At 38.4% G+C, this 23446-nt stretch overlaps 1 protein-coding gene across 3 annotated transcripts in view; it reads left to right on the top strand.

Moving 5' to 3' along the window:
- FGF14 (fibroblast growth factor 14) overlaps positions 1–23446 on the top strand; it is a 637636-nt gene that overhangs the window by 505509 nt on the left and 108681 nt on the right. For all 3 annotated transcript variants that reach the window (XM_024999962.2, NM_001206832.2, XM_024999961.2), the window contains exons 2-3: positions 14114–14224; positions 21626–21729. In XM_024999962.2, the coding sequence (XP_024855730.1) occupies positions 14173–14224; positions 21626–21729 (156 nt within the window). In that variant the 5' untranslated portion in view covers positions 14114–14172. The remainder of the gene's footprint in view (positions 1–14113; positions 14225–21625; positions 21730–23446) is intronic.

Genomic DNA, 23446 nt, shown 5'->3' with positions numbered 1-23446 from the left:
CTAATCTACCTTGAAATCCACATAACACTGTAAATTCTATCAGGAAGGAAGTGCCTTAAACTCCCTAGTAAATTTGGGTTCTCACATTGTCTTTCACACAGAATTGGAATGGAATGAAGAGTTTTCCATTTGTTTCCGTATCGGTGGGCTGAAGGACTGAAGCCGGTTTTTAAAACTGGTAAAAATGTTGGAATTTCTAGGCTGTGTGAAATGATCTTAGAAAAAAAAAAAAAAAGCACATGCTTAAGCGGTGTTTCTGAGTGTAGTGATTTCAAGCTCAGCTCTTGGTCTTGGTTGTGCTGCTCTTTGTCACCTGCGACCAGGATCGCTAAGCAGTGACTGCAGACTGTGGATCGTGTTCTCCTCTGTGGCTTCAGGCTCCTCGACTTGTCTGGTTCTTCTCCAGGACACTACGTTTTGTTTTGTTTTTTTTTTTTCCCAGGGGGCAGAGCAAATCAGTTATAGGTCAGAAACGCTTTGGGGTGAAGAAGAACTTTGTGTCTTGAAGAAAGCAAAAGAGTGGATGTGAGTGCACAGAACCAGTGGGGACGGGCGAGAAGTAGTTCTCTGTCCCATCTCTAAAGGACTTGTGCCAAAATGCGCTCTCTGAGTAATGCCTTTCCCAGTGGGTTTTTTTTTCCCTCTTCTTTTTATAGAAATTAAAAGTATGAATGTGATGCCAAAGCCACAAACCACAAATCCAATTTAAGCAGAGGAAATCAGGACTTAAGACTCAAGCGTGCATTTGGAAGGGTGGGGGAGGGCGGAAGGAGGCTGACTCTCAACCAACTTCTCACAGACTTCTCTTCCTCCTGCCCACTCAGCACCCTGAAAACATGTCCAAACTGCAACATTGCTTATTAAATTAGCATACTATGACTCTATAACTCTGTGAAGTTGAAGTAGAACCAAAAGAAAATGGAAATACAAAAAAAAAAAAAAGAATAAAAAGTGTAAGTCCGTGCAAACTTGCTCTCAGACTTGAGTGGATGAAACTCCCTTTAAAATGTGCCTGGCTTGATAAACAACAGGGACCTACGGTAGGACTTCCCTTGTGGCTCAGCTGGTAAAGAATCCGCCTGAAACGCGAGAGACCTGGGTTCGATTCCTGGGTCGCAAAGATCCCCTGGAGATGGGAAAGGCTACCCACTCCAGTATTCTGGCCAGGGAGAATTCCATGGACTGTATAGTCCATGGGATAGCAGTGAATTGGACACGACTGAGTGACTTTCACTTACACTGTAGAGCACAGCACACATTTAATAACTTGTAATAACCTATAATGAAAAAGAACCTAATATATATGTGTATATATACATATGTTGTTGTTCAGTTGCTGTCGTGTCTGACTCTTTGTGACCCCATGAACTGCAGCACGCCAGGCTTCCTGTCCTTCACCATCTCCCAGAGCTTGCTCAAACTCATGTCCATTGAGTCAGTGATGCCATCCAACCCATCTCATCCTCTGTCATCCCCTTCTTCTCCTGCCTTCAATCTTTCCCAGCATCGGGGGCTTTTCCAATGAGTCAGCTCTTTGCGTCAGGTGGCCAAAGTACTGAAGCTTCAGTTGCAGCATCAGTCTTTCCAATGAATATTCAGAATTGATTTCCTTTAGGATTGACTAGTTTGTTCTCCTTGCAGTCCAAGGGACTCTCAAGAGTTTTCTCCATCTCCACAGTTCAGAGGCATCAATTCTTTAGCACTCAGCCTTCTTTATGGTCCAACTCTCACGTGCTTTTTAATATGCTGTCTTGGTTTGTCATACTTTTTCTTCCAAGTAGCAATCATTTTATATATATATATATATATATATATATATATATATACACACACACACACACACACGCACATATGTGTATATAGGTAACTGAATCACTTTGCTGTACGCCTGAAACTATCAAAACATTGTGAATGAACTACATTTTAATTTTAAAATACACCTGGGTTGTCTACAGCTTAACTCTAAATTCAAGACCAAATTCTACATCATTGTTCATGGAACTTCCACCTTGATTTCTCAGAGACTGTGTCTGTGTGTTTTCATTTATTTTCACAACCACTGGCTTCAGTGTTTTCCCTCTCTAGTTAAAGGTGACAATGTGACTTTACATGATGAATAAGTACCCCGAATGCCTTCTCCTTCCTGTCTGTGACCCTGCTGCTCTGGAGTTTCCAGGAGGACTGACATTGTTAACAGAAGGGTTTTTACAACTTTCATCTCTGAGAAGTAGCTGGGAGACAAAGTCTGAAACAGAAATTTTAGAAGGAAGCACACCTCAGCTATTTGCATCTTCCTTAAATAGAAGTAAACCAAGTATTTACTGGTACTGTTTCCATCTATTCTTACAACTCTGCCCATTAGACGGAGTTGCCTCTGTAGTTCTAGGTGTAAACAGGCAAAGTGGGTTTTAAATATCTGCTCTGAAACACTAAAGTGTGAACCTCGACTCTGGAGAATGTATTGATCAGTCCTTGTTACCTACAGTTACTTTTAAAAACTTTCCCCCTGTCCTGATTATTTTCTTGGCATAACACATTTAGGGAAATGCTTCCTGGCTGTAAAGCAAATGTGTGCTAAAAAATGGAAAACACCATTTTTTTTCATGTGAAATTCCCAGTTTACTGCTCTATGCCTTCTCATAAGAAAGCTAATAAAACTATACTTCTGCTCTAATTCCTGTATTCATAGTTCATATGAATATGACATATCCTAATCCAATATAATTTTCACTAAAGGCTTTGCATGCTGAATTTTATTAAACAATGTATGCAATGTCTGACTCTGCGACCCCATGGACTGTATAGCCCACCAGGCTCTCCATGGGATATTCCAGGCAAGAATACTGGAGTGGGTTGCTATTTCCTTCTCCAGGGGATCTTCTCAACTCAGGGTCAAACCAGCGTCTCCTGCGTCTCCTGCATTGGCAGGCAGGTCTCTACCACTGAGCCACCTGGGAAGACTCTATTAAACAAGAGTGCACTTTAATTTCAGCAGATGACCTTGGATTCTTTAATATCTTCCTTTTTGTTACACTAATTCTCAACTTCTGATAATGTAATGATGGCTGGAGCGCAAATCTGTATGGCCTGCTATAAAAAGTCTTTGAGTGAGTCAAATAGTTGTTGCTTTTCAGATTCCTTACATTTAGAGAATTCCATTTCTAGTTTCTGAAAGAAGTGAATCATACTTTCTAGTGATTAACTGAGCGTGTTAAATTTAACATATAATACTCTAAGCCTTAGGGTTTTTTTTTTTTTTCCTACTTTTTCTCTCTTTTTGAGAATACAGTTGAAATTTCTGACTTTCAAATCAGATTTTTCTATTTCTCCCTCAAATCCTATTGGTTTCTACTTCATGTATTTGAAACACTGTTAGTAGATGCAAAAACATTCAGGATTGTTATGCATTCTTCCTAAATTGACTTATTTATCATTAGGAAATGATCCTTCCTTATGTATTGTAAGATTCTTTGCCTTGAAATCTGTTTTGTCCTTGATTAATAGTCTGATTATTCCCAGCATGGCATACTGTTTTCTATCCTTTTACTTTGATTGTTAATAACTCTGCTAAGGTATAATGGTCATAAAAATTATCTGTATTTAAAAGTGTATAATTTTATAAGTTTTAACATGTGACGTCATCATCACACTCAAGGTTATAAATATGTCTGTCACCACAGAGGTTTCCTTATGCCCCTTTGTACTCCTGACCCCTGCTCCTCCCAGTCTCTTCACCAGTCTCCAAGTAGTCACAGATCTTGGGGAAAGAAGCGATGAGCTCTTTATCACTGGTTTTAAGCACTTTCAATACGATGTGTCTTTGTATTGTATTCTTCATGTTTCCTGTCTTTGAAATGTGTTAAGCAGTTTGGATTTTTGGCTTTATTGTTTTCATCAATTTGGAAATTTCCAGCCATTATTTCTTCAAATATCTTTCTTTCTTGCCCTCTTGGTACTTTCCCCTGGAATCTCCAATTAGACATATCTCCAATCATTTAAAGTTATCTGACAGCTCTGTTAATTTCTTTTTAGAATTCTGTTTTCTCGTGGGTTTCATTTGCAATCATTTCTATTACTGTGTCTCCAAGTTCACCACTTTTTCTGTGATTAGTTTAATCTGCCATTAATGCCATTCCCCGAATTTTTTTCTTCATTTCATGAAATGCAGCTTTCACCCATCAAAGTTTGTTCTGGGCTGTCTGTATCTGTATTTAACTTTTGGGATGTGTGGAAGGTATAGAGTTGTAAAGACTGTTTGCATGTCCCTGTCTGATATTCCGACATCTGGGGCAGCTCTGGGTCAGTTTTGATTTACTGATTCTCCGTTTTGTTATGGGTCAGATCCCCTGCTTCTTTGCATGCTTTATTGCATTTTCTTATTGGATTCCAAATACTTTTAATTTTGCTTCCCTGAATGTTAGATATTTTTGTATTCCTACAAATGTTCTTGAACTTATTCTGGGATGCAGTTAAGTTACTCAGAAACAGTATGCTCTTGCTTTCAGAATTTGTTAGGGGAGACTGAAGCATTGCTCAGACTAAGCTAATTCCCCTCCTACAGAGGCAAGCCTCTTATTTATACTCTGCTCATTGCCCCATGAATTATGAGTTTTTCCAGTCTGGCTAGTGGGAATAGGCATTGTTTCCGGTCTTGTGTGTGTTTGAGGCACTGTTGCCTCTATTCCTCTCGGATGACTTTGCCCAGCCTTGAGTGGTCTCCTCATGTGCAGTTGTCCATTAGTACTCAGCTGAAGACCGAAAGAGACCCTATGTAGATTCCAGAAATTGTATCCCTCTGCAACCCTCTCCTTTCCCTGGACTCAACTCCATCTCAACTTAGAGAGTCCACCGGGCTCCCCTTCCTTCACCAGGTCCTGGAACATCTCTAAGCCTTTAAAATCCGGGAAGAAAAGAGCTCACCTTATTTCTTTTCCATCTCCCGGAAACCTCTGTCCTTCATTTCCTGGTATCCAGTGTCTTGCAAAATTCAATTTGTCCTTTTTTGTTGTTTCATATTAGAGAGTACGTCTGGTCCTCATTATTCTTTCTTGGTCAGAAATAGAAGTCATTTTGACTTTTAAAGAAATTCTGCATAATTATTAAGCTCTCTCAGATTGTGGTGTATAGCTCATATAGCATTCACATTCTTTTTCAGTCATATTTCCAGCATTGAAATTTGCTCATTATGGTGTTTGACTACAAAATATTAGCAAATGCTAATAATACTCTTGGGCCTTTGTTCCTTAAGCCATTCAGTTACATCTGATTAGTCTCAAACTTTATGAAGAACACAGTAAGAGGCCTGATTAATAATATGCAATTCTATTTTGTATTATAATAAGCATAAAATGGCTTTTGTGTTGAGCAGTAGAAAGTGAAAGGATTGTCCATTAAAAATAATGAGATTTTGGCCACATATATGGCGAAGTGAAAACTTCTTCACTCTGTGCTGTTTGGGGTGTGTGTGTGTGTGTGTGTGTGTGTGTGTGTGTGTGCATGTGTGTGTTTATTGTGCCAAGGTATCATAAGTTAAACACAGAACTTGGGAGTGTTTCAAGATGCTGCTGCTGCTAAGTCACTTCAGTCGCGTCCGACTCTGTGTGACCCCATAGACGGCAGCCCACCAGGCTCCCCCGTCCCTGGGATTCTCCAGGCAAGAATTCTGGAGTGGGTTGCCACCTCCTTCTCCAATGCATGAAAGTGAAGAATGAAAGTGAAGTCGCTCAGTCGTGTCTGACTTGTAGCGACCCCATGGACTGCAGCCCACCAGGCTCCTCCATCCATGGGATTTTCCAGGCAAGAGTACTGGAGTGGGGTGCCATTGCCTTAATCCATCATTCCAAAGGAGGTTTGCAGCAATTTTTCCCATGGTGGTTTTCTTAATTGAAAATAATCCCATCATAAAGAAATAGAAAAAAGGTTGTTATTAAATATTTAGGGACTGGCTGAGCAAATATGGAATGTTCTAGTAACAATATATTTAGTAATATGTCCTTACTGAAATTATATTGCTAAGATTTTGAATGGCATTGGAATAGGGTGCTTTTCTAACTGAGCTTGAAAGATGTGCTTCTTTCTGGAACTTATAGACCCTGAATATTCGAAAAGGTCAACATTGTACCAGGAATCCCTAGATACCTAGGTCTGCTCAAGGTCCATCTGCTTCTCAGAGCTTAGGGTCAAATATTAAGCAGGATCTTTACTGCTTGCCTTCCTTTTAATGATCTTCTCAGACATTTCCCCAAGAAAGGCTTTACCTACTATCGTTTTTTTAGTATATTTTACCTAGAGGGAATTTTTGGGCCAAAATAATTTTTGGAAAAAAATAACTGCTTAAAATGTTGTGGTGTTTCCCTTTAAGAACCCACATTTACTTTTGCCTTCATCTCAAGTATACTCTACTCCTCTAAGTCTTAAATAAGATATAGAAAAATGCATTTTGTCTTGAATTCCATTTAGAACTTATCAATCTGAAAAAATCAACAGAAAATAAATTCAGTTCAATATATATTTGTTGAGCAGCTGTTCTGTCCAAAGCATAGTGACAGGCTACTTTGAATAATACATGATGCAAATTATTAAAAGATGTATAATGTATTTGCTGGGCAGACAGACATGTAAATCCAATAATTTAACGCATGATTAATTGATGTAAATTTGTATTACGAGTTCGCCTCTTCTCCTTTCAATAGACAGCAAGCTCGCTGAGCCCAAGAACTGTATTTTCAGGCAAGATTGTATCCCTAATACCATCAGGCAAAGGATTCTGGTAGGCAGAGGTGAAGAAGATACTGTAGACTATAGAATCAGCAGTTAAAATTCAGCAGACATGATAATGCATTGGATTGGGTTGGTGGGTTGAGTAACAATTCTGAAATAGCTGAAACAAGGTTCCCAGGGGAGCGAGGCTCTCAGGGTGGCATGGGGTCAGTTCCAAGAGGAACGTGAGTACCAGTCTCAGAAATTAACAGAAAGATATAGCAGATTTTCCCACCTTCAGTTTTCTTTATCATTTTCCTTAGTGCTCTCACCTTTTTTTTTTTTTTTTTTCCAGCCCTTTGGAAGAGTTCCTGGGCATGTTTTATTTTTATGATTGGAGTATATGATAATTTATGGATTTGGATAAATTATTCACAATACTATTTTCTGCTGCTAGGAGTGCCAAAATCTAATTAGATCTACCACAAAAATGTATATTCCCAAAATTGCCTTTTACCCTGTTAAAAAATATATGATTTTCCATAGCTATAGAGGAATGACGCTGAAGAACCTATATTGTAACTAGTACCAAGGTTTATGAGTAAACAAATGTAGTACATGTGTATATCCATTTATATATTTGCCACATAAAAATCCATGCCATACTGTACATTTATTAGTTTAAATGATTTAAAATGTATTCATCATCTTAAGAGTTATTCTGATTTCTCTTCTGTCAGTCAGAACATTTTGTGAAAATAATTTGTGACAGTGATTTATTTAGATGAACCTACTTCTGATAAAATGATTGTTTTAATTAAAAATGTTAGATATTTCCTTGCACCTAAAGGCAGTTGGACTGACTTGAGTTTCTTTCAGTTCTAAGTGTTGAGGCTAATATATTATGAAATACCTTTTTTTCCTCTTCATATACATGTGTATTAGTTTTCATTATTTCTATTTTAATTAATATCAGAGAACATAGTTAGTCTAGAATTTCAGACAAGGAGTATCCTCAGGACATTTTCAGTGAAATGTCCAGGCACAGCAAATAGAAAAGACAGAACAAAAAACATAATTAATATGGGCTAAGTTTTCATATTTTCTTGAGCAGAATAAGATGCTGTGGATACATAAGTATTTTAAAAGAGAATAAAGATCCTTAACAGTTTTTTGAGTTGGAAAATATTTTGCATTTTTATATGGCTAACTAAAATATAGGTGTAGGACTTCAGATATTGATTCATCTTTCAATTATTAATTGAGAGTCCAAGTTATAGGAGTTTGGGCTATATCATTATTGAAAACAAAATAATTATTTTTTTGTACTTCATCATCAAATCTTCTTGTCCCATTAGTTTAATGAAAAAAGTGAGCAGGCACCTCAATATAAGTTTATTTCATACAAGCAATACTTCCACTCTTTTATGTCTCAAGTCATAACACTTATTTAGGATGACACTCCATTTTTATTATAGTAGATGCATTTTACATTGTCTTCTAAACACCTTTAAAATCCTTTGGCTGAGCTCATGTGAGATCTAAATAGATCATCATTGTTTTGATTTCTTATTTTCATCCTTTCTTTTAGCCACATAATCCACATAGAATATACATCATCTTCCTTTTTTTCTTGATGTTAAGCTTTAGCTTGTTTTTCTTATTTTTTAATTGCACCTCTGACCCATATTATCTCTGGGATTTTTTTTTTTCCCCTCGACTATCCTAATTTTATTTAAACTAGATAATATAATTTATAAGCCACTTAACCAGGAACACGTGAATTTCAACCTATGCAAAGCATTCATTGGAAACAGTGGCTGAGAGGCAGGGTCACTGGGCCAGCCCCTCAGTATTATGGGATGGCCCACGTGTCCCACATACTTCAAGGATCTAATGTAGCATGTGACATGTGACTTTGAAGATACCAATGTCAATCCATGCTTAAGTTCCTTGTCATTTTTGGAGGTAATAACAACAGTAAGTTCTACCACTGGGTCGTGCGATCTTGCAAAACCTTGCAAGGGGAGAAGCACCTCCCCACCCCCGCCCCACTTTGGATGCTGTTTGCTTTAAATATTTGCAAATTCTGGATCCTGGCCATTCCTGCAGTTATGTGGGATTTTTGTGTTTCTTTTTTTGTTAACTGTTCTCTCAAAGAGTCAAGATGGGTTCAGCATGTATTATTATAGATGGAAGCTGAGACTTGTACTGGAAGTAAAGTAAGAAAATGAAGGCTTAGAGCCTTCTTGCACAGAGATCTAGAAGGTTGGTCTTACCTTTGTCTGACTGCACATACTGATGTCGTGATTTTCTCAGTAAAATTGTTGTTTTGTTTGTTTTTGCTGTGATTTTTGGTTGCATATTTTCACTCTAGGCTTAGGGAGAAAGGGTTTGTTTTCATTATTTGAAAGACTGACTTTAAGCTATACAGGGCTACATTGAACAATTGTATAAATGAGTATCACAGTAAAGCTTTTATGAACATGTGATTACGTACGATGAGAAAATACTAAGTGGAATTCTTGAAAATTTGGGGCAACCAGTTAATCTACAGCAGTAATAGGTGTTCAGTTGATTTCCATATACATATGCGATCTTCTTTGCAAGTAGGTACAAAATGCTATTTTAACTCATTCTTTCCCAAAGGCATTCATAGATTTACTATAGTTTCTGTATTAACATTATAAAGTTAACATGCCATCATGATTGGACATTTTACAAATATTTAATATTGAAAAATAAATATTCTGATAACCATCAAAGTACAGTTACATTTAACATTTTGGCATATTGTCTCTCATTTTTCCTATGAATAGTAGTTTTACATAGCCATGCTCAAGTTATACACACAAGTTATTACACAAAACTGTAAAACACTAAGGACTTATTTTTAACTTGGAATTCCAAAAAGTCAAATTACCTAGTCAAAAATTGTGGACATTTTTAAGCCTTTACTATGATTGCCGTTTTGGTTTTCATGTTGTTCCAGTTTTCACTCTTACCTGCAATATGAACTTACTGGAAAAATTACATCTTTGTTAGTATTCATTCACAAAAGAAATAGTGCAAGGCTCTCATTTATCTAGACCCAGGAGATGCCATGGTGAGCAATACTGTACATTTCACTTTTCCTCGTGAAACTCCCAGTCCAGAGTCTCACGTCTCTACACAAGTGGGCGTATTTGAGACAAGTAAGGTTGCGGGAACGGAATCAATGTGGGAGACCATGGGATGTTTGTAGGCAGCCCACATGTGCTGTAGTCCATGGGATTGCAAAGAGTCAGAACAACCCAGTGACCCAGGGTGGGCTACATGCTGAAGATGGCAGGGGAACAGTAGAAACCAAGTTCAGGCAGGTAGGTGGGCCCCTGCTGCTGCAGAGTGAGACATTTGGTGGGTGTTGGAGAGTTGCTGCTTATTTCCTGATCTGATGGACAAGAACAGCACTCTGCATGGCCTGGGAGAGGCCATGAGGGGCTGAACACTTGCTGGCAGTGAAAACAGAGAAAGGGAAAACAGTGAGAGAGATTTTGAAGACAGTGTCTATAGGAACTGGGCAACTCATTGGATGGAATATAAAAGGCAAACATGGTGTTAATCTGAGGGGGTTAACAATTAACATCAGTGGTCAAGTCAGAGTAGATCTTTGACTGAAGTTGATGGAGATGGAGGAATTAAAGTGAAAATGATACTGTAGGAAGTTTAAACTTAGTCTTATATTTATGATTTTGATGAGGATTTCATGCGTGGAGATTTATTGGAAATGTGGTCAATGGCAAAGTGGGAAAGATCTTAGAAGAGATTTTCAGGAAATTTGGTCATCTCTAACTTTATGTTATGGCTTTACATTATAGATTCAGCTCCAACTCTGCAGGATTAGCGGGGTTAGACACAGCCCAAAATAACCTTTGAGAATCTAGTTTTAAAGAATAGATGTTTGCATTTCATTTTCAGTTGTTTAAGATAGTTTAGTCTGATTGTTCAATTTTTACAGGCTACATAATTTAGTGGTTAAGTGGGCAGGATCACGTCAATCCAGCTTTGCACTTATTAGTCATGTGCTGTTTGTCGAATTACCTCATTGTGCTGTGTCTTTACTTTCTCATTATCAAAATGGGTTTCCCATTTTGTAAGTAAACTGTGGTGAAAATTCAGTGAGTGAATTGTGGCACCTGAGAAGAACAGTCAATATTACTATGGTTTCTAAAAAGAAAAAGAAAAAGAAAAAACAAATACTGTGAAAGCAGATAAATAGAAATCAGTTTGGTTTTCTTTTCTTGAAATTAAATAAGAACTCAAAAATACAATTTTGTCTTTTACTTGTAATTTCTTGGCAGGCATGAGGTGGGGTTACAAATTAGCTCCTTAGCCTAATGTCCTCCAGGTTCAGTCCTGTTATCACGAATAGCAGGGTTTCCTTTCTTATGACTGAATAATATTCCACTGTGCATCTACACTGCGCATTTCTGTGTCCATTCATCTGCTGATGGACACGGGTCGTTTCCACGTCTTGGTTGTGGCGAATGATGCTGCAGTGAACACGGGGGTGCAGATAGCTCTTTGAGATCCTGATTCCATTTCCTTTGTATATATACCCGTAAGTGGGATCTCTGGAGCCTGTGGCTCAGTTTTCATGCTGGTCAGTTTCACTCATCAGCGTGAGTAACCTCCATGCTGTTTCCCGCAGTGACCGCACCCGTTTACACCCCACCAACCATGCACAAGGGTTCGCTTTTCTCCACTTTCTCTCCAGTGCTTGTGCTATCTTTTTAATAGAAGAAACAAAGGAGAAGGGGCCTCTCTGTAAGTGTGAAGGGACTTGTGAGGGTCACCTGTCTTCTCACTTTCTTGCCTGGTATACTTAATTCAAGTCCAGAAGATATCATAGCTAAAATATAGGATTACTAAAAGTAAGTGATCCAGAACATAAAGCTTTTGCAGAAAAAATTTTCTGTCTCTGAAATGCTCTGTATGTTTTCATGGCAACTAAGCATTGCCACCCCTATCTCACCTTTTCACTTTTGTTCCCTTCTTTTTCTGGGCTACCTACTTCCAGTGACAAGCATAAATATGATACAGCAAAACTAGGAAAAATCGTCAGTACTTAAAGGTTCAGTAGTACTTATTGGGTGATGAGCAGAGTAAGGTTCACTTAGGCACATGTTAGAATTATGTGATTTTTTAAGTTATATACTACAGAGTAAGGAACATACGGGGCTTCCCATGTGGCACTAGTGGTAAAGAACCCACCTGCCAGTGCAGGTAGACATAAGAGACGTGGGTTTGATCCCTGGCTCAGGAAGATACCCTGGAAAAGGGCATGGCAACCCACTTAAGTATCCCTGCCTGGAGAATCCCATAGACAGAGCATTCTGGTGAGCCACAGTCCATAGGGTCAGACACAACTGAAGCGACTGAACACACACACACAAGGAACATGCATGACACAATTGTAATAGTCACTTTTAGTGTGAGTGTTGGTCACCCAGTCATGTCCGACTCTTTGTGACCCCATGATCTGTCCATGGGATTCTCCAGGCAAGAATATTGGAGTGGATTGCCATTCTCTTCTTCAGGGGACCTTCCCAACCCAGGGATGGAACCCGGGTCTCCTGCATTGCAGGCAGAGTCTTTACTACTTAATAATCACTTAGGTGTTTCTTTCTAAAATCCTACTCCTCCAAGAACACCTGTATTCTGACATGCTTGATTACATGAATGCTGCCATGCTGTGGTTTTCATGCATTATTTTCCAGATTCTTCAATATCACAGTGCCATGGGGGCATTTCTCAAATGATCAGATACATCAGATGTACATAGAAACAGATGCTGTCATTCTTTTTAATTTCTTGAGAACTAGACAAAAGGCTGAGGATATTCTGTTTTGAACAGCTTTTTTGGTTTGTTTTTGCACATTTTTTTGTGTGTGTTCACCTGTTTGCCATCCATCATTTTTTGATCAATTACAACATGCTCGGTTTCATCATTCTGTAACAACTGCCTGTTTTGACAGCATGATCACATTTGCATGTCTCATTCAGGGGTTGTGGAGACATGTTAGTTGCCATGGGGAGGATTCTGATGTCTCCCATCAAATTGAGTCATGAGATGGTGGTGACCTTTGAAAAGCTACATGCAAATATTTATTTTTGAAGGTACAGTTGGCTCTTTGTGAAGCACCGGATCACTAGACCGGCTATCTCTTCTATGAATCATCTAATGAGAAGTCTGTTACTGTGTATTTTTCCTTTTAGTTTTAATAAACTTCCACTGTCCTTGAGCTTAAGCCATTTGAGACAAGAATAAAAATCCATAGTGTATAATTTTACTATCCCTTGTGGTTATATAAATTATATAGGATTATCTGTCTAATTCATCTAATTGGTCTGGATTATGGCCAGAGATTATTGGAGATTCAGCTGAAGCTGAATGCAATACTGAATGCAGTATAACTCTAATACTTTGGCCACCTGATGCAAAGAACTGACTCACTGGAAAAGACCCTGATGCTGGGAAAGATTGAAGGCAGGAGGAGAAGGGGATGACAGAGAATGAGGTGGTTGGATGCCATCATTGACTTGATGGACATGAGTTTGAGTAAACTCTGGGAGTTGGTGACAGACAGGGAAGCCTGACGTGCTGCAGTCCACGGGGTTGCAAAGAGTCAGATACAACTGAGCGACTGAACTGACTGACTGATGGCCAGAGAGCTTAGGTTTGTTACTGTGTCTCGCCCTGAATTCAGAAGTTGGTTTTCACATTTTACTGTGGATCACCTCTAAGTACACAATACTTCTGTGCAAGTTAGGGTGACTGTTTAAGCAGCAAGGAAACAGCCTCCATATCAGGGCTTTTTCTGAGAATGTGTACCAAATGTTAGTATGGCTTTTTTTTTTTTTAATAGAAGTTTTTCACATTTGGGGATTACTTGTCAAGTTAAGTGAAAAAAAAAAATTCTCTTAAAAAGCCTTTGATATGGTTTCTTAAAGCCAGGAGTTTGCAAAATTCTTGTCCCACCATCCTGAATGATATTAGTTTAAACTATTAAGCTAGTTAGTTTAGGACTTAGCTCATAGCTAAATAGATTAAGTAGTTTAATCATTTTAACTAATTATTTAAATACATACATGTCAGTTTTTTTTAATGACCTGTTATCTAAAGTTTCTGGCTTTACAACTTTACGAAAAATAAGTTTACGACGGCATTTTCTTCACCTCCTGTGATCAGCATCTTCCAGGTTTGAGAAATGCAGAGACATTTCTGGGAAACATAAAATAAAAGGTGCTTCTATAAAATGTTTCTATAAAATACCCTCTTACTTCTGAGAAAGAAAGAAAAGAAGCAGGGAAGAAAAAAGAAACTCCACTGTGACGCGTTGTGAGGCTTATGACCTCTGTGTTTGCCTTTCAGATCCCCAGCTCAAGGGTATAGTGACCAGGTTATATTGCAGGCAAGGCTACTACTTGCAAATGCACCCCGATGGAGCTCTCGACGGGACCAAGGAGGACAGCACTAATTCTAGTAAGTGACCCCCCAGGCCACCGGCTCACACAATCGGTGGAGACGCTGCTGCTTACGTGACTTTCCAAGTACAGTTGTAAATATTGGGTTACGTGCGTTCATTTTTACAAATGTTATACCCTAGAATGCCATTGACAATTCTCTTTGGACCACCTGGATAGAAATACTCACAGAGCCACTAAAGACACCTGTCATTTTAAGAGAATTATTCATCTTTTCAGTTTTTTCCCCAAGCAGTTGTCATATCCAGTGTTATTGTTACTTGAATCTCATTATCATCAAAGTAATTGCACTAATGCATTCAGATGAAAGTTGATTACCTATTTACTTTGGAAGTTTTATTTTTGTGAGACCTGTAGCTTCTTTTTTTTTTTTTGTAAATTAACTTATTTATTTTAAATGGAGGCTAATTACTTTACAATATTGTAGTGGTTTTTGCCATACATTCACATGAATCAGCCACGGGTGTACATGTGTGTAGCTTCTTAATGATAACTGTGTTATCATTAAGAACAATAAGGATTAGTTCTTGTGTTTCCAAGAACAATAAGGATTAGTTGTTTCAAATAATGGAAGTGTTATTTTTCAAATTCTTTGTGTTCAACAAGATAATATTTTTCTTTATAGAGGGAACATGAAGGCTGTGTACTTTTTAACACATTGTATGAATTATTTATTTATAAAATTGGATCTGTGCTGTTTTTTTAAATTAAAAAAGCCACCTACCTTCCATTGTTTTCATATCTGTCTTCATTTTACGATTTCTTTACATATAACTTTTCTTTGTATTTTTATTCTGGCACTCCTTCTCTTCAATTTTCTCTGTTTTTGTTTCCTATTTTCTGTGCATCCTGGCCTCTGATTCCCTTTAATTTAGCACATCAGTTCAAAAGTAGACACTTTTCATTGCTCAGGAGAATGAGTGAAAAGCAAAAATCAATTTTATTGGAAATATTTTATCACATTTTACTAGTGGATATGAATCTTTTCATCGATTTAGCATTTATCCTTCACATACAGAACTTTATTCCATGGGAAGAAGGAGGCTTTGAATACATATAACCAAATTATAGACAGTTCCTGTTTTAAAGTCTAGTCATCAACTGTTCAGATACACTGATTCTGAGAGAAGCTAATAATATAAAGTAGGCTATTTTTGCATTTGGTGTTGCTAAGTGAAATATCATTATTTTCCCAAACATTGTGTTTGTATTTTAGACTTTGGACATTACTTCATTTTAAAATTTTTCTTTCAACTTCAAATATTTTCTTTATCTATATTTTCCTCCTATTCAGTTTTTAATCTTTTCATCTCCTTGTCTCTATTATGTCATCCTTTTGTACTTTAGACTTTTCCCTGTCATATTTGTTCATTGATTTTTGTTTGCTTTATTTCCTCTTGATTTAGAAAAAGAGAAAGTAAAGTAATTCAGGCAAAGGGAAGAAATAGAAGACGTTTTTATTCATAAGGTTGGCATCAAACATTGTTTACCTGTTGGGATTTTGATATTAGGTTGAACTCTCAAAATCGTCAGCACTTAACCATCTCTGACCTACAGAAGATGTTAGTTTCTTTTGATTCATGTTAATATATATTACATATATGTATGAATATATACATCTGCTAATTTTCCTTTCCCTACTTTAAACTCCTCACCCACTCTTTGACAAAAGGCATTCTTTTTTTTGTATGTTAGAGTCGTGAGGGTCATGGACTTTAGATTCCTAAGTTCTCATGTCTTCAGTGTCTCTGATTTTCTTTGGCCAGAGTCTAGTAGAGCATGAAAGCACGTTTTCTGTAAGTCTGATCACGATAAGACCTATGACACTCTGATTTATCAGACTAGAGGCTGATGTCATCCATCAGACAAACAATTTCAAAGAAAGAAAAAAAAATTATAGCTATACGAAAATGCTGCTTAGCTGGACTTCCTGAAAAAATAGCTTCCTTCAAGCAAATGTTTTATGAGTTTTTTCCCTACCTCTCCTTTTGTTTTTGTAGCATCAAACAAGTTGGTTTTTTCATGATGGAATCAATATCAAGTTAAGAAGTATCAGTAGACACTGTGTTTTTTTTTTTTTTTACAGTGTATTACATCACAATTGAATAAGCAGCACAATATTTTCTAAATTATGAAAGTGCAGATGTAGAAATTACACACACACATGATTATATCTGGTTATCTGCATGGTATTAAACACTGGACCGGGAAGCTGAGATACTAAAAAATACTGGGCCTTCTGTTCAGTAAATGTATGAGGCTTTTCCCCTGGAAGAGAATCTTTGTGTGGCTCTTGAAATCCTTTCTAATCCCCCTCAATGCTGCTGAGGAGCAGTTCTGGGAACCAGGCAGGAATGGGAACCCCAGTGGACAAGCAAATCAGAACCAAATCATAGTGACCAGGCTGCAAGGGCTTCCATTCCTCTGCAAAGATCTAGCCCACAGCTTCTTTTCTTACAAGTTAGCCACTGTGTTTTCTGTGCCCTTTAAGTCAGTTAGGTTAGTTTCTTACTGTTTTAACATTTGCAAAGACAAGGCAGAACAGAATAAAACAGGTTGAGATAGATGTTCCCTCCTCAAAAGGTTATGAAAACTGCATGACTGCAAAATTTATAAAACATTGCAGGATTATAGCAGCTTTGTAAAAGCAATGGGAATTACTAATTAACTCAACTTTTTCATACTATCACCATCTTAACTGAAAAACACAAGCTTATAGGATAAATTTTAACGCATCTTCTTTTCTCTGGTTCATCACAGTAGTCTCATATGTTCTGGGAAAATCATTAGCCCTGAAAAGTGATCTTTAGAAATGAAGGTGAGAGCGTCAGAGATGCTGACAGACAGACAAGTCCTCAGTGGAGCACTGCCCTCTTTGCTTAAGCTAAGTCACTTCAATCATGTCAGACTCTTGTAACCCCAAAGACTGTAGTTCACCAGGCTCCTCTGTCCATGGGATTCTCCAGGCAAGAATACTGGAGTGGGTTGCCATTTCCTTCTCCATTTTGCTTGAGAGTGTAATGTAATTATTCACAAACATTCCAATTTTTTGCTATTTCTCTGAATACAAAACAAAGATCAGTCACCCATTGGTAGGAAAAATAAAGAGGAATAACCTAAAAGTCACCCTGATGGCACCCCGAAAGTCACCAAATGAGAGAACTGAGGCTTGAACCTGCATGACTGGAGCTCATTGCTAGCCCACTAGTAAATACGAGATTACTTAGAACTAGGTAAGGGCTTCCCTGGTGTCTCAGCTGGTAAAGAATCCACCTACAATGCAGGAGACCTGGGTTCGATCCCTGGGTCAGGACTGGAGGAGGGCATGGCAACCGCTCCAGTATTCTTGCCTGGAGAATCCCATGGACCGAGGAACCTTGCGGGCTATAGTCCATAGGGTCGCAAAGAGTTGGATGTGACAGCATAGCACAGAACTAGGCAAAGTCAGAACCACCCTGCTAAGCTTTCTTTGTCAAAAAATTTAAACACCTTCAAAGGGAGAAAGGGTGGCAGGCAAACCTATCGCCCTGACGCTAGTGCCCTCCCCGGATCACCGGGTGAGATCTACAGCTTTTTGGGCAAGAAAATGGGGAAGGGTGGATAATTGGTCCTAACTGAGAGATTCTGAAGCAACTCACCTGCTTACCAAGGCTTCCAGTGCCCTGGAAACATCTTTCACAAACAGAAGTGAAATCCTGGGGTACTTTATCATCACACTCATTTTACAGAGTGTGTTGCTCTGAAATTCTTAGAGCTTCCCTTCTATGCACCAGAGATAAGCATTACCATGACTATGGTATTTGATTACAGAATGATTTTTTTCTTCAGTTTACTTTTGGCAAGTGGCCAAAAGCTTGGGATTTTCCTGTGCTCTTAAAGGTCACTGTTCCCACTACGAGATACTGAAAGCAGAAGAGGGCTATAGAAATATTCATGTGTCAGTCTTTATTGCTAGATTAAAGCCCCATCCAAACCAATCCCTCTTACCTGAGAGATTCCCAACCTGGTAACCTGATGTATAAAACCAGCTGTTCCCTCACAATGCCCACTATTCAACAGGCCTCAGGAAGGTGGTTCTCACCTTGTCTGTAGGCTAGGATCGTTTGAGGAGCTTTTTTTTTTTAAAAAAAAAAAGAAAGAAAGAAAGAAAGAAAAGTTCCTGATGCCCTAAACCCACTCCCAGAGGTTCTGATTTAATTTCATTGCTCTGGAGTTGGGCATAGCCATCCTGTCTTATAAGGCTTCTCTGGTGGCTCAGACAGTAAAGCGTCTGCCTGCAATGCTGGAGACCCAGGTTTGATCCCTGGGTCGGGAAGATGCCCTGGAGAAGGAAATGGCAACCCACTCGGGTACTCTTGCCTGGAAAATCCCAGGGACAGAGGAGCCTATAGTCCATGGGGTTGCAAAGAGTCGGACACGGCTCATCGAGTTTACTTTCAGTTTTCACTTTCTTTCATCCTGTCTTATGAATACAGCTAGTTTTAAAGTGCAGCCAGGGTTGAATGAAATTCACTATCATATGGAGACTGGAGTGTTCCACAGAATGGACAAAGTAGCATGAACATCCCCCAGGCCTTGTGGGATCGCTTTGTAATTGTGTTAGACATAAAAAGGCTGAAAACCCATAATAATGTTTCAATTACTGTGAGTATCTGTTGTTACGACAAGCACCATGGATCCGTCATGGTCAGCTCTGAGTGGGCTTCCGCATTACAGTGGTTCTATGGATTCACTTTCTGTTTTCTTCCTATAAATGATAATAACTATTACAATTCAGGTCTCAGTCAAAACCCTGTGGAGGGGAAAAGTGTATATATATATATATATATGTATATTTTTAAATACAGTGCAGGGCTTCCCTTGTGGCTCAGCTGGTAAAGAATCCACCTGCAATGTGGGTGACCCAGGTTTGATCCCTGGGTTGGGAAAATCCCCAAGAGAAGGTAAAGGCTACCCACTCCAGTATTCTGGCCTGGAGATTTTCATGGACTGTATAGTCCATGGGGTTGCAAAGAGTCGGACATGACTGAGCACGCACACAACACCACCAGACATATATGAAAGTGAAGTGAAGTGAAAGTGAAGTCACTCAGTCGTGTCCAACTCTTTGCAACCCCATGGACTGTAGTCTACCAGGCTCCTCTGTCCATGGGATTTTCCAAGCACGAATACTGGAGTGGGTTGCCATTTCCTTCTCCAACATATATGAAGGTTAGAATAAATACATTTGAATAGGTTCAGATAGAAAAGTTTGCATGGGCAGATGCACAATTATGGTTTTCCCTAAAAACTTTTCCAAATAAATCAGGAATTATCCTATGGTGCCAATCCTTTCAAAATATTAGCAAGATGGGACAGTTCAGGTGATATAGAAGAGAGTAAAAATATCCAATGACTTTCTTCCACGAGGAAGGAATACTGAGCAGACATCCCTGGTGGTCCAGTGGTTAAGAGTCTGCACTTCCAATTCAGAGGGTGTGAGTTCAATCCCTGGTTGGGTGACTGACATCTCACCTGCTGCATAGCGCAGCCAAAAAATTAAAAAAGAAGAAATACTGAAAGTTGCCATGCCACAAGTATTCAATCACTCCACATTCATGTTTAACATTAAATAATATAATAGAAATAAGCAAACAGAAGCCTCATTCCTCCATAAGGGTATTATAAGCCCCTAGAATCCTACAGAAGACAGTTCAATGCTAGTTTGCATCCTGAAAGTGAATACCCACAAAACCTGATGCCCCTGAATGTTCTTGTAGGGATAATTCTCAAGGGTCATGGCCAGCCATTCTCATTTCATCATCTGAGTAGCACAGACATCTTGAGATCCCAAGATCAGTAACATATAGTAACCGGAAGAGAAGGTGTAATCTCCCCCAACTCGATCAGAGAAACCATGTGCCTCGGAATTAAATAGAACACAATGTAGAAAGTCCATTTAAAATTATGTACTGAGTAGACCCACAGATTTAAGTCAAAATTGCCCACATCTTTCAAATTATTTATTCTTCGTGGAATACAAGCAAGAGCCTAAACCTAAGATATTTTCCTTGTACATTTACTTCAACATTTTAGTGCTTTCATTGCCTCTTCTGGGATGGTTCTCTTAATTCTAGACTTGAATTAAGAATGCAAATAGGAGCAGATAACCTCTCATAATTAATGATAATCTTATAAATGTGTCTATAATAAAATCTTCAAGCAGTCTTCACCAAGAATGATATTAGACAGTTCCTAGGAGATTCAGTGGTTAAGACTCTTGCACTTAATTGCAAGGGGTGAGGGTTCAATCCCTGATCTGGGAACTGAGATCCTACATGCCATGTGGCCAAAGGGAAAAATAGGAATGATGCTAAAATGCTCACTACACAGTCATATATAACCCTGGCAAGGAAATGCATTATTAAGGATGTTAATTAGGACTTTAAAAAAAATCATGATAACATTGCTATCTGCAATGTGAAACTTACATACGAATACATTTTTGGTCAATAAAGGAAGAAATAGAACATGGAAACATTCTTATCTCTTCAGGGGGTAAAATTGAACACTCTTCCCTCTTTGTTTTCGTGTTCACTCATAATTTTATGAAATATTAATGAAGAAGATTCCCTCTCTGAAATTCTTACGCCGTTCGGTGTGATTAGTTCTTTCTAAATTTAGCACTTGGGCAGGTGAACATCTTTTCTGGGCTCTGCTGGCATGTCGTGTTGGTTCTGCAAGAGTAATTTAGCTTTGGAATTACCTTTTTAACTTCTTGCCTGTACAACATTGCAGTAATGAAGCAAACCTTCCACCTAAAAGACCAGATAAACACTCAATTTGGGCTTTTAAAATTCTCCTCTTTTAGGGTGACTCCCTGGTGGTCCAGTGGTTAAGACTTTCCAATTCAGGGAGTACGGATGTGATTGCTGGTTGGTCAGGAAGCTAAGATCGCACACGCCTTGTGAGCAAAAAACCAAAACATAAAACAGAAACCATATTGTAACAAATTCAATAAAGACTATAAAAACGGTCCACACTAAAAAAAAAACAAAAATCTTTAAAATAAAACTCTGCTCTTTGAGAGTCTTCCTAGCTGATTTTTTCTGGTATCAAATGGTGTCGGAGACTGTGATGCTGGAGTCGTGATTACAGGCCTGATTCTGTTTATTATCCCACCATTCTTCAGAATGCTATAGGGAGCCTGCTAAGATCTACAAATCAGAGCTCAAGTGCTATCTTTACTCATAACAGAAACTTCTTAAATAGAGAGATAGAAGGTAATGAATTGGGAGCCTCTCAGAAGGTTATAACGGACATAATATCTCTCAAATAGAATAAATGAAACAGAAAAGTGATGGGGGGAGGTGCTCTGCTTCCCCTGCCCGTTGGTGACAGACCGTCTTTCTCTTCGCAGCACTGTTCAACCTCATACCAGTGGGACTGCGCGTCGTTGCAATCCAGGGAGTGAAGACGGGGTTGTACGTAGCCATGAATGGAGAAGGTTACCTCTACCCATCAGTAAGTAACACATCCAAGGTCTTGGCCACCAACACAGCGATGCAGCCACCACAAAAAGGAGAATGCTTTCAGTTTGGCTTTAGTGTCTGACCTTTATGACAATGCCTAGGAGCTGTTAATTCATGATTCAGCAATGTTTGGTAATGTATCAGTGTATCAAGCAGAAGAGGAGCATTACCTCTTAAAGTTGTGTGTTTGCATATTTTTATATGTCCCAGTTCATCGAAAATTGAGAAATTTTGAAGGGATTGACTTTTTTTTAAGAGATCTTATCCACTTTATTCAAATATTCCAAATTTTAAGTTTTCTGTTAAGTGGTTGATGTTATATAAGCAGATTGTTTTCTTTCCTTCTTTTTAAATGTAAGGCAAAGAACACAATAGGCTGATACTTTATAGGCTAAGAAAAATGCAGTAATATCTGTCCACTTTCAAACCCAAATGAAATTTTATTACCTAATTGCTATTAGAAAGGATTGATATTAATGTAATCCTTTTCTATTATTATTTAGAAATGTACTTTTCTTAGGGAGTTTCTTATAAAAGATTATTTTGCAAAAAGAAACAGAGTAAATGTAATTCTAGAAGAGAAAATTTAGGAGAGAGTAGTTCTTTTAAAAAACAAGAATTGAGATTGAGTTAAGTGTTTTACTGGGAAAATATTTCTAATATCAAAATGTATATCGCATTTAAATGTAAACAAATCTTGGTTTTGTATTAATGTGTATTACCATCTGAGCACCTTTCCATTCTCTTCTGCAATATTTACTGTTTACAAGTGATTTGCATTCAGATGTGCTGTGTATATATATTATAATGCAGTTAGAATTCGCATCTGCCAGAGGTCCAAGCAATAGAGACTTAAGATGGAAATACTTCTTTCCATTATCCCTTGAGCAAAAACTGACAGATTAAAGTCATGGAGCCTCAGAGGAGATTCTCTTATTTGGGTTTTCCTGTCATCTTCCTATGAATTCTTTAAAACTCTGTTGTTAAATATTGTCAGAAAAAATGTATACATACGTACATTTTACACACACACACACACACACACACACCACTAAAACTTAAGCAGAGCAGAAGGGTTCTCTGGGGACTCCCATGAAATATGATACATTTTCTTCAGCAAAATCTGGGAAAATCCTGTCAAGGAAAATAAAATGTGAGCCGTGGATTCCCTTCCTGTTGAGCTGAGACATGCTCTAGTCTTTCTGCAAACTTCTTTCTCATTCCCTGAAGGCCATTCTTGCAGCAGACCTGGGCCCCGTATTATGCAAATTGCATTCGGTTGCCCAAGATGAATATTCAACATATTGGGAGCCAGAGGAAGCTGGAATTCCCTATCTCCCCTTTAGAAAAGCTCTACTCAGATAAAGATCATTTCCTAGAGATGCCTCATCTCAAATGAAGTCAGTTTCATTGATTTGACGTGTGTGCTCTTATTTTTGTTTGTTCGTCTCCCCCAGTCATCTCTGAGATGCCTAAAAGTGATCAGATGCAGTTTCTGCCGTCGCCTCTAGTTCTGATTCTACGGATGATTTTATCATGTCTTCCTGCTCTAGCGTAGGCATTGATGTCAGGGGAAGTGTAAATGTTTGTTTGATCTCTTTTGCTTCTGAGATGCTGTTTTCTTGTGATGGGGTTGCACCTGGATGGCATTTTTTTTTAAAGGTAGAGAATATCAGAGTGCGTCTGGGTCTTAGCTTAAAATCCAAGTC

The sequence above is a fragment of the Bos taurus genome, chromosome 12, assembly GCF_002263795.3.
Source record: "Bos taurus isolate L1 Dominette 01449 registration number 42190680 breed Hereford chromosome 12, ARS-UCD2.0, whole genome shotgun sequence".
NCBI lineage: Eukaryota > Metazoa > Chordata > Mammalia > Artiodactyla > Bovidae > Bos > Bos taurus.
Note: the sequence above shows the minus strand (reverse complement) of the source record. Positions and strands in the feature narration are given on the sequence as shown.